The sequence below is a fragment of the Mustela nivalis genome (genome assembly GCF_964662115.1).
Source record: "Mustela nivalis genome assembly, chromosome: 8".
In the NCBI taxonomy this organism is placed as follows: domain Eukaryota; kingdom Metazoa; phylum Chordata; class Mammalia; order Carnivora; family Mustelidae; genus Mustela; species Mustela nivalis.
The window spans coordinates 39,527,316-39,542,138 of record NC_139027.1 but is presented as its reverse complement, the minus strand read 5'-3'; the positions used below and the strand labels follow the sequence as shown (position 1 = coordinate 39,542,138).

Here is a 14,823-nt window from a genome sequence, read left to right as displayed (position 1 = left end):
TTGTTTAGATGTCACTCATTCTGTGATTTTTTTTTTTATGGCAGCCCAAAAGGACTGAGATAGTTATCTATTCCAAGCCTTGCCAGAGTCCTCAATGTAAAAGATTTATGCATTGCTAGGAAGAGATCTTATTTCCCTGCCTCGACCATGTTCTCGAGCTCTGGAATAAGGTTTAGTAACAACATGCAGTGCTCGCTTCGGCAGCACATATACTAAAATAGTAACAACATGCAATGGACTTTCGCTCATGAAATCTTCCCAACTCTGGGCAAGAAGTTTGGATATCGCCACTCGATGGAGTTGAAAACAAAACTCCAGTGACCTTCTCTAAGCCACTAATGGCAGAGTGAGGGGTCAGTCCCAGGTCATGCTCCCCCCCACCAGCACACTGACTGCATCACACAAAATTAACAGTTAACATCTATGGACCACATACTATACGCAGCAGGCACTGATCTCAATACTTAATATGGACTATCTAACCTCATCTTCACCACTTCACAAGAAAAAACAAAAACCATATTTAAACAACCCTATGGCTACAAAAATTTAAAAAGAAGACATACAGACAGATGGCTAACAAACACATGAAAAGACGCTTAACATCACAGATCATCAAGGGAATGCAAATCAAAACCACAATGAGATATCACCTTACGGCTGTCAGGATGACTAGAATCAAAAAGACAAGAAATAACAAGTGTTGGCAAGGATGTGAAGGAGAAAAACCCCTTGTACACCGTTGGCAGGAATGTAGCTTATTATAGTCACTGTGGTAAAAAGCATGGAGGTTCCTTAAAAAATTAAAAATAAAAATACCATATAACCCAGTAATTCCACTATTGGGTATTTAGCCAAAGAACAGGAAAACACTAACTTGAAAAGATACACACACTCTTATGTTTATTACATCATTATTTATAATAGCCAAGATGGGAAAGCAACCTACGTGTCCATTAACAGATGAACGGGTAAGGGAGATACGGTGAATATATATACAACAGAATATTATGCGGCCATAAAAGGGATGAGATCAAGCCACTTGCAATACTATGGATGCACCACGATGCATAGTGAAATAAGTCAAACTGAAAAAGACAAATACCATATGATGCCCTTCATAAGTGGAACCAAAAAAAAAAAAAGAACAAACAAAAAGTATAATCAGAACTATAAACTATAAATACAGAGAATAAACTGATGGTTGCCGGAGGAGAGAAGAAGTGGGGATTGAGCAAAATGGGTGAAGGAGATACAGGCTTCTAGCCATGGAATGAGTAAGTCACAGGAATAAAAAAATATAAAAATATTATATAAAATATAATATAAAAATATAATATTTTTAATATAAAAACTAAAATAGGAATATGGTTGAGGATACTGTGATAGTGTTGTATGGTAATAGATGGTAGCTATACTGTGGTGAGCACAGCACACAGTGTATAAACTTATCAAAGCACTGTATCTTACACCTGAAACTAATGTAACACTGTGTGTCAAATAAAAAAATTTTTTAAATAAATAAAAAATTTAAAAATAAAAGTACTAAGTCTCTCAAATTTTTTCCCAAGAACCCTATTGGTAGAGCAGAGCTGAACTCTACTCCAGGGATCTGAGTGGACGGCAAGGAGCAGCCTGTGGGAGGCACTGACATTCTTTGTATACTCAGTTTTCCTTTAAAACTCACCTGCATTTTACATTTTGCTTCAAAATAAGCCCACACTTATTTGACAATAAAATGGTTCTAAGTATTTACCAAGTAGATTTCTTAACCTCTTCCTCAAGAATCTTCTAGAAAGATGACTACCTGAGGAAGACGCACTTTATTCAACTCATGGGTCACTGCCTCATAATGTAGCTCAGCCTGTCAGTTCTATATGACAGGCCAGGGCTGGCACTCACTAGGGTCCTCTCCAACCATCTGAGGCTTGGAGCCCGCCCCACTGCTGGCCCACCACAAACACAAAGGTGAGAAATATGATAAAAACCAGGTATTCCCCAGATTCCAAACACATCTGTTGGTCACGGACCTCCCAGGGCCCAGCCTGCTTACCCAGGGACTCTGTGTCCTTCTGGCCAGCCTTCTTGTGCACCATGGCTGGGTATGTGACTGTCAGCTTGCTGTTGTGCTCCTTTCGGACAACTGACCGCCCGGTCCTGTATGTGAGAACAATTGTGACTCAGGAGAGAAAAACCTCAACAAGACATCGAGTAACTGGCCAGAGGCTTCTGGGAAAAGGGAAAGGTAAGAGCCCGGCCACTCACTTGCAGTGGGGACACCGCTTAGCAGTCATATGTGCCTTCCAGAAGTAAGCAATGAGTTTGCTCCTGCTCTCACAAACATTTTTCACCTGTTGAAAAAGGGCAAAGAACTTGCGGTACAATCTGAAGAACCCTGGGGTACACATTCACTTTACAGTTTTTACCTTTTTAAAAAAAGACAAAGAAAGCCATCCTCTTTCTTAAACAACACTCCCCACAGACCCCCATACAGCCAAACTCTGCCAATTACCGAGTGACTTCTTTGAGCCTTAACTTTCCTCAACCGTAATGTGAGAATGAGATTAACTACCTCATGAAGCTCCTCCTAAGAGTTCATGAATGCAGTGGGGGGACTTGGAATACAGTGAAGTCCTCTAGAAATGCTAGTTAATTTAAAACAAACTTCTCTGTATGCAGCTAGCATACCCTCCCTGCTGCCTCCCTTGGATGGCCCTCAAGCTCCTAACAAAGGCACATCCACATTTAAGCTACACAAATGGGTCTGAGCCTCGCTGCAAAGGAAACCTTCCTGGGAGATTCTGTAACTTCCACTGGACTCTACCCCAGACCAATGAAATCAGAATCTTGGGTGTGGAACTTGGGCATAAGGTGAATTGACTTTAAGACGGTACCTAAAAGAGGAGTACAGGCTGATGAGTATGCCATTTGTTCATCCACTGAACAAACACTTACACATGTGCTGCGGGGGCGGGGGAGGTGAGGAGGTGGCAATGGTTTACAGGGGAGGAAAAAGAAGAAAAGGACGCGGACACCACTCTTAGTGTCCACCATAACCTTGCTGGACACCGGACCTACACCACCTGACTTCATTGAATCCTCTCATCAGACCTGCAGGTGTGTTAAAGCAGAGGACACAGAGGCTCAGGGACAGCAGGTAATTTATGAAGTCACAGGCCTTTAAGAGGCAGAACCCAGGTCTGCCTTGGGGCAGCTGAGGGCACACACAAATGACAACGTACAAGGATCTGTGATAATTGTGCTAAAAACCAAGTGTTAGAGAAAAAGAGAGAGACAGGATAACTCACATGAGCACCATGGGATCCCAACATATTGTTCTGTACGATTTTGGCCGTGTACTGTTCCAACTCTTCCTGAATTTCGAAGGCAGTAGGATCAGCATTTTCTTCTAGAAACTGAGAAACAAAGAGAAAAACAATACTACTGGAGTAAGGCAAGCGTACGATTGCTAGCACCACAGGGGCCAGACTCTCCCAGGGTGGGAGGGTTTAGTTCAAGGGAAGAGAAGGAAACTTCACAGTGGGCTGCATTTTTAAAATAGTGAAGCAACACTGCTGTTAAAAATATATATATATATATATTTATCAAAAATATCTTGCTTCTGCCAATGGTGAGCAAAGTTATTCAGACCAAACCTAAAACTGTCAAGAACCAAGATAAGCTGCAATACTAAAAAATACTTTAAAGCTCCGAAGAGCTGACAGGACAGTGAGGAACAGGCAGATGGAATTGAAGGGGAGCCAACAAGCTAGGAGGTCAAACCCCATGGGGGTCATGGTTGCTCTGATGCAGGGCTGTGGCACGGCGGGGCTCCAGGGTGGCCCACAGTGTAGTTATGCTCCCCCGCAGAAGGCACTGCCAGACTTCTGATCCTCTCTGGAGGACGGCAGTATCATCCTAGGCCTCACGTTACTCCCACTGAGAACTAAGTATTCCTAAGTAATGATTAAAAAACCCAAAACATTGGTCAAAAATAAATACACAAGGACAGGGGAAAGAGACGGGGTTTCTTGGGATTTGGACACTATCTTGACAATGAAGGTGACTATATGGGTGATGGTTACTTTGTAACTATTTCCTAGACTATAGGATTAATGTGCTTCTGTGTATACTTTATAAAAAAAAAATGTTAAGGTAGTAAGCATCATGAATCTTATGTCAACAAATCTGAAAGTCTCCATGAAATGGACTAGAAAAATACCTAGAAAAATAAAATTTTGAGTAAAGCTTTAAGAAGATCGATCTCTCTCTCTCTCTCTCTCTCCTCCCCTTGGGCAAATTTGACTTTGAGCTCATTTTTTGGCTCTGTTCCCCGGGAACCACATATGCTTATGTGTATGTACCAAACTTCTAATTCCAGTCCAACACCATAGAATTAATTCTGGATCTTTTTTCTTCCACGTTTTTATAATTCCCTTCTCTAATAGTGTGAAATCTGGCTTGCCTCTCCTTACAAATAAGACTTATTGGATCAGTCCCCTCCCTGTATGTAACCTCTCTCCCATCACTGCTACCTCTCCCATGCATGGCTCCCTCTCACTCGACTTGGGCACCCACCCGCTATGCTGAGCTCTTATCCCTAAGTGAACAGTTTCCTCATCTTACGTGAGCTCTGACATTCATGCTGGGCTGCCCACACATGCAGGGATGTTCTCCTCTTGCTTGGGCTCTGACAACCCACCTAAGGCTACACCTCTGTGTAGAATCCTATTGGCTGTGTCCACCTAATGTCTTTTATAATACTAAATTACTCAGGAAAGGGATATTGAAAGGAAAGGTGAAAGGTTCCCCTTGTGACAAGAAATAAGACAAGGATGCCCACTATCTCTTCAACAGAATACTATAGATTTTAGCCACCAAAATAAGGTATGAAAAAGAAACAGAACATGTAAGGATTGGAAAGAAACAAAACTGCTATTAGTCACAGATGATAAAATGGTGTTGAAAATCAAAAAGAATCCATAGGTAAAGCATTAGAATTAATGATATGCTTGCTATGTTGTTTTGGACAAAAATCAATACACAAAAATCACTCCTATTTTGATCTACAAACAGAAAATGAATTTTACATAAGACACTTAACACTAGCACCAGAAAATCTGAAGGAATTTTGTATTGCAAAGAGAAAAATGTCTCTGTGATAGATTTGGTGGTCCCCATCTTATCCACGTAACCACACTCTTAGCATTACCAATAATAAAACCAGCTGGCAGCCTGGGCCTCCTGAAATGACACCATACAGTATAGCTCACATGGTATAGGCTACATTCTTACCAAAACATGAATCTAGTGAGGGAATAGTCAGACAAATCCTGAAGAAGTGAGAAGACCTACAAGACAATTGGCTTTGAGTCTTCAAAAAAGTCAGTACCATGAAAAACAATTTTCTGCATTAAAAAAGACCAAAGAAATGTAACAAACCAAAGCAATGCATAAGCCTCCACTGGCTCCTACATCCAGAAAAAAAAAAAACTCAATGATAGGTAAAATGGTATTTCAGTGTTGTTTTTGTTAACATTTCTTTAATTTCTCTTACGGCTTCGTGTTTTCATACTGAGCTATTGGTACATAGTTGTAAGACATAAAGATCAAGCATTCTGGTTTCCATGCTAATCAGCATCCACCTACCCTGTTCAGAATTCTCTCAAGCTCATAGACTGCCTGTAGGGCACCCACTTCCAGAACTCGCAGCTGGCACACTAAGAGGTGAATCACAGCACGGGGGCAGGTCAGCATGTGACAGTTTAAACAGGAGCCTCGGAGCAGCAGGTAGAGTTTCTGAAGAGAGGGGAAAAAAGCAAGATCATTAGAAAGAGACAGAATAATCAAGGTAATTTTCAATGTATTTAAGATTTTTGTTTTTATGTAGCCAGTTTATTCCTTTGAGAATTCCACTTCCAGGGTACCTGGGTAGCTCATCAGTTAAGGGTCCAACACTTGATTTTGGCTCAGGTCATGATCTCAGGGTCATGGGATCCAGCCCCATGTAGGCCTCTATGCTCAGCGGGGAGCCTGCTCAAGATTCTCTTCCCCTCTCTTGGCTCACATGCGGGCACACACTCTCTAAATAATAAAATCTTAAAAAAAAAAAAAAATTCCATTTTCCCTGATACACCTGGAAAGGTCTCTGTGACTCTACGAACTAGATAAATATTCCTGTGTATTTCTTCTTATTGTTTCATTTTAACCCTTTAAAAGTTGAAATTTACTCTGGGTCTGAGGCAGGGAGCTACTTTCATTTTATTTAACTAAGTACCAGATACTAATTTTAGTATTTAAATATTTCATTTAAAATATTTAATAGTGGCACCTGGGTGGCTCAGTGGGTTAAGCCCCTGCCTTCAGCTCAGATCATGATCTCGGGGTCCTGGGATCGAGCCCCGCATTGGGCTCTCTGCTCAGTAGGCAGCCTCTCTGCCTGCCTCTCTGTCTACTTGTGATCTCTCTCTCTGTCAAATAAATAAATAAAATCTTTTAAAAATATAAAATAAAAAAAATAAAACAAAATATTTAATAATTAAGGGGCACCTGGCTGGCTCAGTTGGTAGAGCAAGCTACTCTTGATCTGGGGATTGTGAGTTCTAGCCCCAACTCAAGTTTGGTTAAATATTTGGTATGTAACTAAACACCGTGTTTAAGACAATTCTTTTCTCAACATGGTTAACAGATAAATATCACAAACACCGTCATCATGGAGGCTAGGTTAAGTGACAAAAAAAGCTGAAAATACACAAATAAGACTGTAGACAGGACCCTCATTCTTAGTTCACTGTCTGCCCTTTCGGGCTTTGCTCCTTTTGGAACCGAGAAAAGCCTACAAATGCACCAGAAGAGCTCAGGGAAGGGTTGAAGAACTCCCAAGGTCTTTCTCTTGTCAGGAAGGCTTTGCCTAGATTTTTGAAGGGCATGAAGCCCCTGAAATCTAAGATGTAGGAGATGAATTCCAGTGCTTTTTTCCTATGTGAACAGAACCAAGCTGTGGCTCTTCTCAACTGGAATCAAATGGAAATTCATTCAGTTAGGTCTATAGGCCAAGTTGAATTTATTGGATTTGGCTCCTCCAGATCTTATTTTATTTTAAAGATTTCATTTATTTATTGGACACAGAGTGAGACAGCGGAGAGAGGGAACACAAGCAGCGGGAGTGGGAGAGGGAAAAGCAGGCTCCCTGCCCAGCAGGGAGACCGATGTGGGGCTTGATCCCAGCACCCTGGCATCATGACCTGAACCAATGGCAGACACTTAATGACTGAGCCACCCAGGTGCCCCTGCTCAAGATTTTAAAGCTCACAGTAGAGAGCACTTTAACTCCGTGCCTAGAGCTAACTTCCTTGGACAACTGTAGCGAGGCCAGGGGTGGCACTCACAAAACCCACCAGCAGCCCCAAGATCCCACACGTACAGATAGCCCAGGCCAGAACGTACATCGAAGAGGAGAGGGTTGTACACCGTGAGTGGAAGGTCAATGTGGCCCAGGTGGCCAGAGCAGTTGTTGAAGTCCTGTACGCAGGTGGAGCACACCTCTTTGGAATCTGCAGGGCCCAAAGCTAAATCGTACAGGCCATTCACCGATGGGTTCCCCAGGCTGTCCAGGTAACGAGGGTTCGTAATGGACTTAACACTTAATTTCCTAAGGAGATGAAAGAAAAATCAAGGGGAAACTAGGTTACCCTAATTCTCGGATGTTTCTTCTCAGGTGCACAATTCTCAGATGTTTCTTCTCAGGTGCTTCGGAGTTAAATGATGATTTCATGTTAGTTTCCTCAGACATGCTGACAATTGAGCCTTTAGCATCTGTGTATGACTTGCTCACCCCTGCAGCTCAACACTTAGCAGAGTCTGCATACAATAGCTGCTGGAATAATACGTGCTTAACAGATACGAGTGGTAAAATATTTAAATACAGGTTTAGTGCAAATCTTGCACTGAATACAATGGAGACTATTTATAGTCAAGCACCTACATAGGTTACATGCTTTATAAGCAGCATTTAGTCTGACTTCAACCCTCCAAGAGGCCATCACTATATGCATTTTTCTGAGGAGGATACTGGGGTCAGAACAGTTAAGCGATTTAATCCAGGTAACACAGCCAAGATCACAGGGAGGACAGAGGCAGGATATGGACCATACTTAAATTCAAAACCCACATAGTTCAATAAAGAAAAAATAACCCAATAATCCCTACATGCAGAAATAGTAAACTGACGTTAAACACAAATATGCAAAACTTTGAGAAGAGTAACCTGTTTCACTAAAAGCTTCATTACAGTATCTTACGTTTGGTTTAAAGGGGGCTCCCATAGGACCTAACTACCGAAGTATATTCATGCCAAATTTGCTTTTTAAGTTTTTGTGGGGTTTTTTTGTTTGTTTGTTTGTTTTTGTTTTTTTTACTTTGGAAATAAAGACAGTTATCCAAATCTCACAACCTAGAAAAAAAAAAACACTTTTAACATTCATAGACATAGCTCTATGGATATATTTTTAGAAAGATAACTGGGATCATTTGGTACTTTTAGCATTGCATTTGTCTATTTTCATTTAGCAGTAAATGAGTGTTTTTATGTCACTAAAGTTCTTTGGAAACATAATTCTTAAGAATTATAAAATCTTTCATTATGTGGCAATTAAGAATTCATTTAACCAAACTCTATTTTAAATGAGCTTATGAATCCTATCTGCATAAGGATTTTGCACTGGATACTTCAAACCTGACTATGTCCTAAAAATATAATTATTTTCTCAGTGGAGTGGAATCCCTGAATTAAAGGGTGCAAAATGTTTTAAAATTCCTGATATATTCTGCAACCTTGCAGTCTAGAAAAAGTGGGCTAATAGTAGATTGCCTGTCTTTATTAGCACTGATTCTTAGCACTTAAAAATCTTTCCAGGGGCTCCTAGCTGGCAGGTGACTCCTGATCTCAGGGTCCTGAGTTCAAGCCGCATATTGGGCATGGAGCCTACTTAAAAAAAAAAAATCTTTCCAAATTTCAGGTGGAAAAATACTACTCCACTATCACTTTAATTTTTTATTGTAATTATTTCAAGTTGTTTTAGTCCTTTACTTATTTCGAATTGAAATCTCAATGTTTTCGTTACTGTACTACATGTACCCCTCACACATAAGGACATTAATCTTTTACTATAACGGTGTCAAATACTTTTCCTAGTTTATGATTTGGCTTTTGTTATTTTTCACATTGAAGGTTTAAAAATTATTTAACAGCTTCGTTGAGATATAACTCACTACACAATTCATCTTTTTCAAGTGCACAATGATTTTTAGCCTATCTAGAGTTGTACAATTATCACCAGTGTAGTAAGAGTATTTTCATCCCCACGAAGAGAAACGCTGTACCTATTAGATGTCACTCTTTTTGTCACAGAAATAAAAGAACTTGCAAACAGTTAAGGTCCCGCAAATAAACAGAGTTCCGAGGGTGTGGTCAAGACCGCCAAACGTTACGGTGATCAAAATGAGGATTTAAGAGAGTCCCCCTTGATTTACTAACTAAGCAAAGAATATAAAGGGTCCTAGCAAAGAGAAGTTGTCGCTTTCAACGAGTCTTGAAGGATAACCATTTTGATTATGTGTTTAATGAACCACCTCAAGGACGAAGCCACTCCACAGACGCTGGTTAATTACCAAATAAACTGATGGACGCTAATGTTGCAACTTGGTTGCCAGCGCAAACTCTAACCTAGACCACCGAGGTTCTAGGCAGTCCACGCCAAACCAAGACGTGTCTGGAACTACGGATCCCAAAAGGCCACGCGCCGGACCACCACTAACTCAGAGGATAAACTGAGCGCAAGACCTTTTGGGAACTGTAGTTTACAGTGCCGACCGCAACATGCAGGCTCGGCATGCTTCCCACCAACTCCTTACTTGAGTTCTTCCGCCGAATACATCCCGAAGGAAATGCCCTGCAGCCTCCGCCAGGGCATGTTCTTTGAGCCCAACATCTTCCAGGTAATTTTCGAGTTCTGACACCCAGAAAGAGATTCCAATCAACACCGGCAACTTAACTCAGCTTGAAGTCCGCAGCCACCATGTGATTTAAAATGCGCTTGCGCGCGAGAAAAGCTCGCTGGTTTGAGATTTACGTGGACGAGACCACTTTCACTGTAGGGGGGGAAGTAATTTGACGACTTTCGATCTCCCTCTTATCTTGAAAATATCGAAGACATATAAACCGCTGAAATAATAGTTCCGGAAAATTTCTTCGAGGCAGACGGGGTGTTTTGAGTCTTTAACTTCCGTAACAAAGTCTTTCAAACCATGAGCTTTTTTAACCTTCTAATTCTTGACCGCTTTTGTCTTGTTCTGTCTCAGCCAATAGCCGAACTATTCCCCGCCCCCTCTTGGTGATCCTGAAGGTCCAGGTCACGCTTTCCCAGCATGCAACGCGAAGAAGCCAAAGATGGCGGCGGCCGCGGCGAGGCGGTGGCTGCGCTTCCGCTGCAAGGTTTGTCTGACCTTCACGGGTCAGCGGGCAGGTCCGTGTGGACAGGCCCCTAATTGTAGGTAAGACACGCATGGAGAACCCAAGAGAAAGACCCCTTAGGCAACCTCGTCCGTAGTGTGGGGAGGACGAGAACTGGGGAGCTAGGTACAATGGAGTGAGACGCGCATGTGCAATTTCGCGGCCGCGTGCTTAACTCGACACGCGGAGCTGGAATCCTGGGAAAAGGGCTTGAAACTCGTTTGTTAGGACATCACTTACTGGGTGGCTGGTTAATCCTAGAATTAAGAACTGTCGGCAATATGGGATCCTGCTCTCGTGGAACTTAAGTTTTAGTGGATGTGGCTGCTAGCAACCCCGTCCCAAGTTTTTAAAAATAGAAAAGTATGCATCTTTACTCATCTTTATCAAACGGGGAACTCTGAAGATTTTCCCAAATTAAGGGCAGTTTATGAGGGCCAGTGTGTGCTGGATATTTTCGGGATGGTGGGCCAAAGAAATTATCCAGGTCTTAACAAAAACAAGGAAGTGTAAATGATTGGAGCACAGCCTTTGGATTGCTGTGATTGTCACACCTGAGAGTATGTATTACTTAATTTTTTCACTAATTACAAACAGTGGTGGTGTGGAAGTAGTGTCAGTAGTTTGTAATGAAAAGTTGGGGGGTGCCTGGGTGGCTCATTGGGTTAAAGCCTCTGCCTTCGGCTCAGGTCATGATCCCGGGGTCCTGGAATGGAGCCCCACATCGGGCTCTCTGCTCAGGGGGGAGACTGCTTCCTTTCCTCTCTCTGCCTGCCTCTGCCTACTTGTGATCTCTCTCTGTCAAATAAATAAATAAAAATATTTAAGAAAAAAAATAAAAGTTGGGAAAACCCCAATTTTGGATTCGACGTTTGCCAATTTTTTAGTTGGTTAATAGATTTTCTTTTTTGTAGACTGCAGCTTATAATAATTGTCCAAAAAATGGTGAGGAGTAAGTGAGCTGTGTAGTTTGAGGTATAGTCTTATATGCGATACTTACATGCAACTTATCAAAAAAGGAGAAAGTGCTTCACCTGATACTCTAGAAGCCTTAATGCTGCTGTCTATCCTGGTCCTTTTCCTGGTAGTGCCATTGTTGACATTTTTCTACTCATTTCCTTTGCCCTACACAGCAAGCATCTCTCCCACTGCATTTATCCACAAGACAGCAGTGGTCATATCCTAATGTCAGGAGAGACAAATAGCGTGATTTGAAAGAGTTGATTCCCTCTCTAAAGTTGATCCTTAGCAGTAAACTATCGTTTTAAAATGATGCCTGAGACCAGATGCCAATAGAGGAAGTGAATTTTATATCTAATCACGTTCTGGCAGTTTTAGCAATGGTACCAATGGTGTGTAGGAAGGGAATAGGTAAAATAATAATGCACATGACTATGTGCTATTTTGATTGTATTTCTTAGTGTTATCAGAACATTTTAAAACTCAGTCATGGGTCAGTGACTCTGTATTTTGGATAAAAATATCAGTTTCAAGTTTAAATTAGCACATACTTATTTGGCAAATTACTGATTGTTGAGTGATGTGGGATGAAAGTCTGATGATCTTAGCTTAATAATTTATCATAATTGCTTATCATCATTAGGGTGTTACTCATATAAAATCAGGAGCTCATTAAATTATCCCTCTTGACCTCAGTCAAGATTAACAAAGTTGAAAGTCCCTTATGTTTCAAATCTGCTTCTTCAAGTGGTTCAAGTGATATTGACATTTTTCCCTGATTTTATTTACCGAGATTGTCTGACTAAAAAATATTGACCATATTGTGTCCTTACCTTGTATCTGTTTTGTAATGGTTTTGAACTTGCCGTCAGGCCATGTCTTCTCAGTGTACACTGACATGAATCATTCAGTTATTTTGATCCATGACAATTGGGAAATTTGGTTCAAATGCACATAGGTGAAGGTGAGATGGAAACTTCATTAATGAGTACACTTCAGGGATTTTATTTCTTGCAGATTTTATTCTGGAAGTGCAACTGTCCCAAAGGTTGAAGGAGCTAATGTAACAGGTACGTAAAAATATATTGAAATGATTTCATTTTTGTGTTAACACATTGCACTTATTTGTAATAGTAGTATTGGGAAACTCATTTACTTTTGTTTATTTTTAAATTAAGGGATTATTGGGAAACTCATTTACTTTTGTTTATTTTTAAATTAAGGGATTGAAGAAGTGGTCATTCCAAGAAAGAAAACTTGGTGAGTATTCTATGTTCATTCAAGTGATTGAGGGCAAAACATTTGTAGGTAAGGAACCAATGACATGAAGAACGATCGAGAGCATTCCTCGGGACAAAACAGTGTGGGAGAAAAACTTGGGAGTTGAAAAGAACATAAAGAAGAAGGTGGAGAGTAGTGAGTGAATGGGGCCTGAGATTTACATAAGGGTTAAGAGATCTTCTGAACTAAGTTTGGGTTAATGTTAAGTAATGGTTAATTGTGAACATCATTATTAGAATAACTTTTTTTTTCCATTTAAGAAAGTTCTTAGAAGGTTGGCAGACCAGACAGAAGTTCTGTCTTTACAGTCTTTAATGAAGTAAAATAAAATAGTGTGGACAGAGTTTAGCCTTTTTTAAGCTAACTAGGTAGACCTTTGAATAAATTGCCTTATTCAGCATTTGTTGAATATGTGAGAACTGAATCTTTTTCCTATAGAATTCTTATAGTAATGATTTTGAATGCGTTTTATGACCCTAAAAAGCCAGGTCTTCTCCAAGTAGGACTTGAAGACTCAAGTCTATTTAAAAAAAGAAAAAACCTTTTTAAGTTATAGAAGTCATTGACTGTTGTGGGTGGGTGGGCTAAGTGCAAGAAGGAAATAAAATTACCAACAATCCCTCTATTCAGAGACTGTTTACTTAATCTGTCTGTCCCATAGTAAAATGTGGATAATGATTGCACCAGGCCTAAAGGAATAAAGGAGCATTTGAATAGCACCTTCCACATAGTCAGCTCTCAAAGGAGCACTCTTTTTAAAGTTCTGGGATATAATTTTTTTATATAAGTCACAGTTGATCCTTGAATAACAGGGATTTGAACTGTGTGGGTCCATTATGGTTTTCCATAAGTACGGTATAATATTCTTACGGTTGTCTTAAAAAATTTTTTTCTGCCTAACTTTGTTATAAGAATACACTGTGTAGGGCACCTAGGTGGCTCAGTTGATTAAGCAACTGCCTTCAGCTCAGGTCATGATCCTGGGGTCGAGTCCCATATCTGGCTCCCAGCTCCATGGGGAGTCTGCTTCTCCTCTCTCATGTTCTCTCTCACTGTCTTTCTCTCAAATAAATAAAAAAAATCTCGGGAGGGGGAAAGGCATACCTTGTGTAATGCACTTAGTATACAAAGTATGCATCAGTCAATTGTTCATGAAGTGTGCATTAATCAATTGTTCATGTTATCAGAAAGCCTTCAGTCAATAGGCTATTAAGTTTGGGAAGAGTCAAAAATTATACATGGGTTTTTGACTCTTCAGGGGACATGAGAGTTGGTTGGCACCCCTTGTTCAAGGATTAGCTGTATTCATTTAGTTTGGGAGAATTGATTTATATCTATGAATGAGGCACTTTCTTGTGGCATTCATGTCTAAAGCACGTTACCAACCCACTGTGCCTCTGTCCCTGAGGAAGGTACTACAGAGAAAACAAAAGGGAAAACTGGGAGGATGTGAAAGCAGAGGCTTTAACCCACTGAGCCACCCAGGCACCCCTCACGTGCATACTTTAAATCTTACATCTTAAATTTATGTAAGTACTAATCTTACACATGTGGCTGTAGGTACTCAAGATATGATAAAATTAGTAATGATTATATTACTTTAATCAAGGGGAGTTATATTGAATATGTAGACATATACCTGTGCCTTAAAAGAGTAAGATTATTTTATTGGAATCAGAATCACCAGGAAGGACACCTGAGTGGCTCAGTTGGTTAAGCATCTACCTTCAGCTCAGATCATGATCCCAGGGTGGTAGGATCAAGTCCTGTATCCGGCTCATTGCTCACTGGGGAGCCTGCTTCTTCCTCTCCCTCTGCTTCGAGCGCGCGCGCTCTCTCTCTCTCTCTCTCTCTCCTGTGTCAAATAAATAAATAAAATCTTTAAAAAAAGAATCACCAGGGAATTTTGTTTAAAATGCATACCCCTGGGGCACCTGGGTGGCTCAGTGGGTTAAGCCGCTGCCTTCGACTCAGGTCATGATCTCAGGGTCCTGGGATCAAGCCCCACATGGGGCTCTGCTCAGCAGGGAGCCTGCTTCCTCCTCTCTCTCTCTGCCTGCCTCTCTGCCTAC

The 14,823-nt window shown here is 40.9% G+C and overlaps 2 protein-coding genes across 3 annotated transcripts in view; one reads left to right on the top strand and one right to left on the bottom strand.

Annotated features, from left to right (window-relative positions):
- POLR1A (RNA polymerase I subunit A) overlaps nucleotides 1–10,385 on the bottom strand; it is a 70,679-nt gene extending 60,294 nt beyond the window's left edge. Inside the window, exons 1-6 of the mRNA XM_082743455.1 lie at nucleotides 9,913–10,385; nucleotides 7,447–7,651; nucleotides 5,650–5,799; nucleotides 3,309–3,416; nucleotides 2,266–2,351; nucleotides 2,054–2,157 (exon numbers count right to left, since the gene is read on the bottom strand). Coding sequence (XP_082599581.1) covers nucleotides 2,054–2,157; nucleotides 2,266–2,351; nucleotides 3,309–3,416; nucleotides 5,650–5,799; nucleotides 7,447–7,651; nucleotides 9,913–9,989 — 730 coding nt within the window. The 5' untranslated portion in view covers nucleotides 9,990–10,385. The remainder of the gene's footprint in view (nucleotides 1–2,053; nucleotides 2,158–2,265; nucleotides 2,352–3,308; nucleotides 3,417–5,649; nucleotides 5,800–7,446; nucleotides 7,652–9,912) is intronic.
- Nucleotides 10,386–10,418: 33 nt separating this feature from the next.
- PTCD3 (pentatricopeptide repeat domain 3) overlaps nucleotides 10,419–14,823 on the top strand; it is a 31,805-nt gene continuing 27,400 nt past the window's right edge. The window contains exons 1-3 of one of the 2 annotated variants that reach the window (XM_082743470.1): nucleotides 10,419–10,551; nucleotides 12,488–12,540; nucleotides 12,694–12,730. In XM_082743470.1, coding sequence (XP_082599596.1) covers nucleotides 10,448–10,551; nucleotides 12,488–12,540; nucleotides 12,694–12,730 — 194 coding nt within the window. In that variant the 5' untranslated portion in view covers nucleotides 10,419–10,447. Of the gene's footprint in view, nucleotides 10,552–12,469; nucleotides 12,541–12,693; nucleotides 12,731–14,823 lie in introns of both variants that reach the window. The other variant, XM_082743469.1, reaches the window with a different exon arrangement.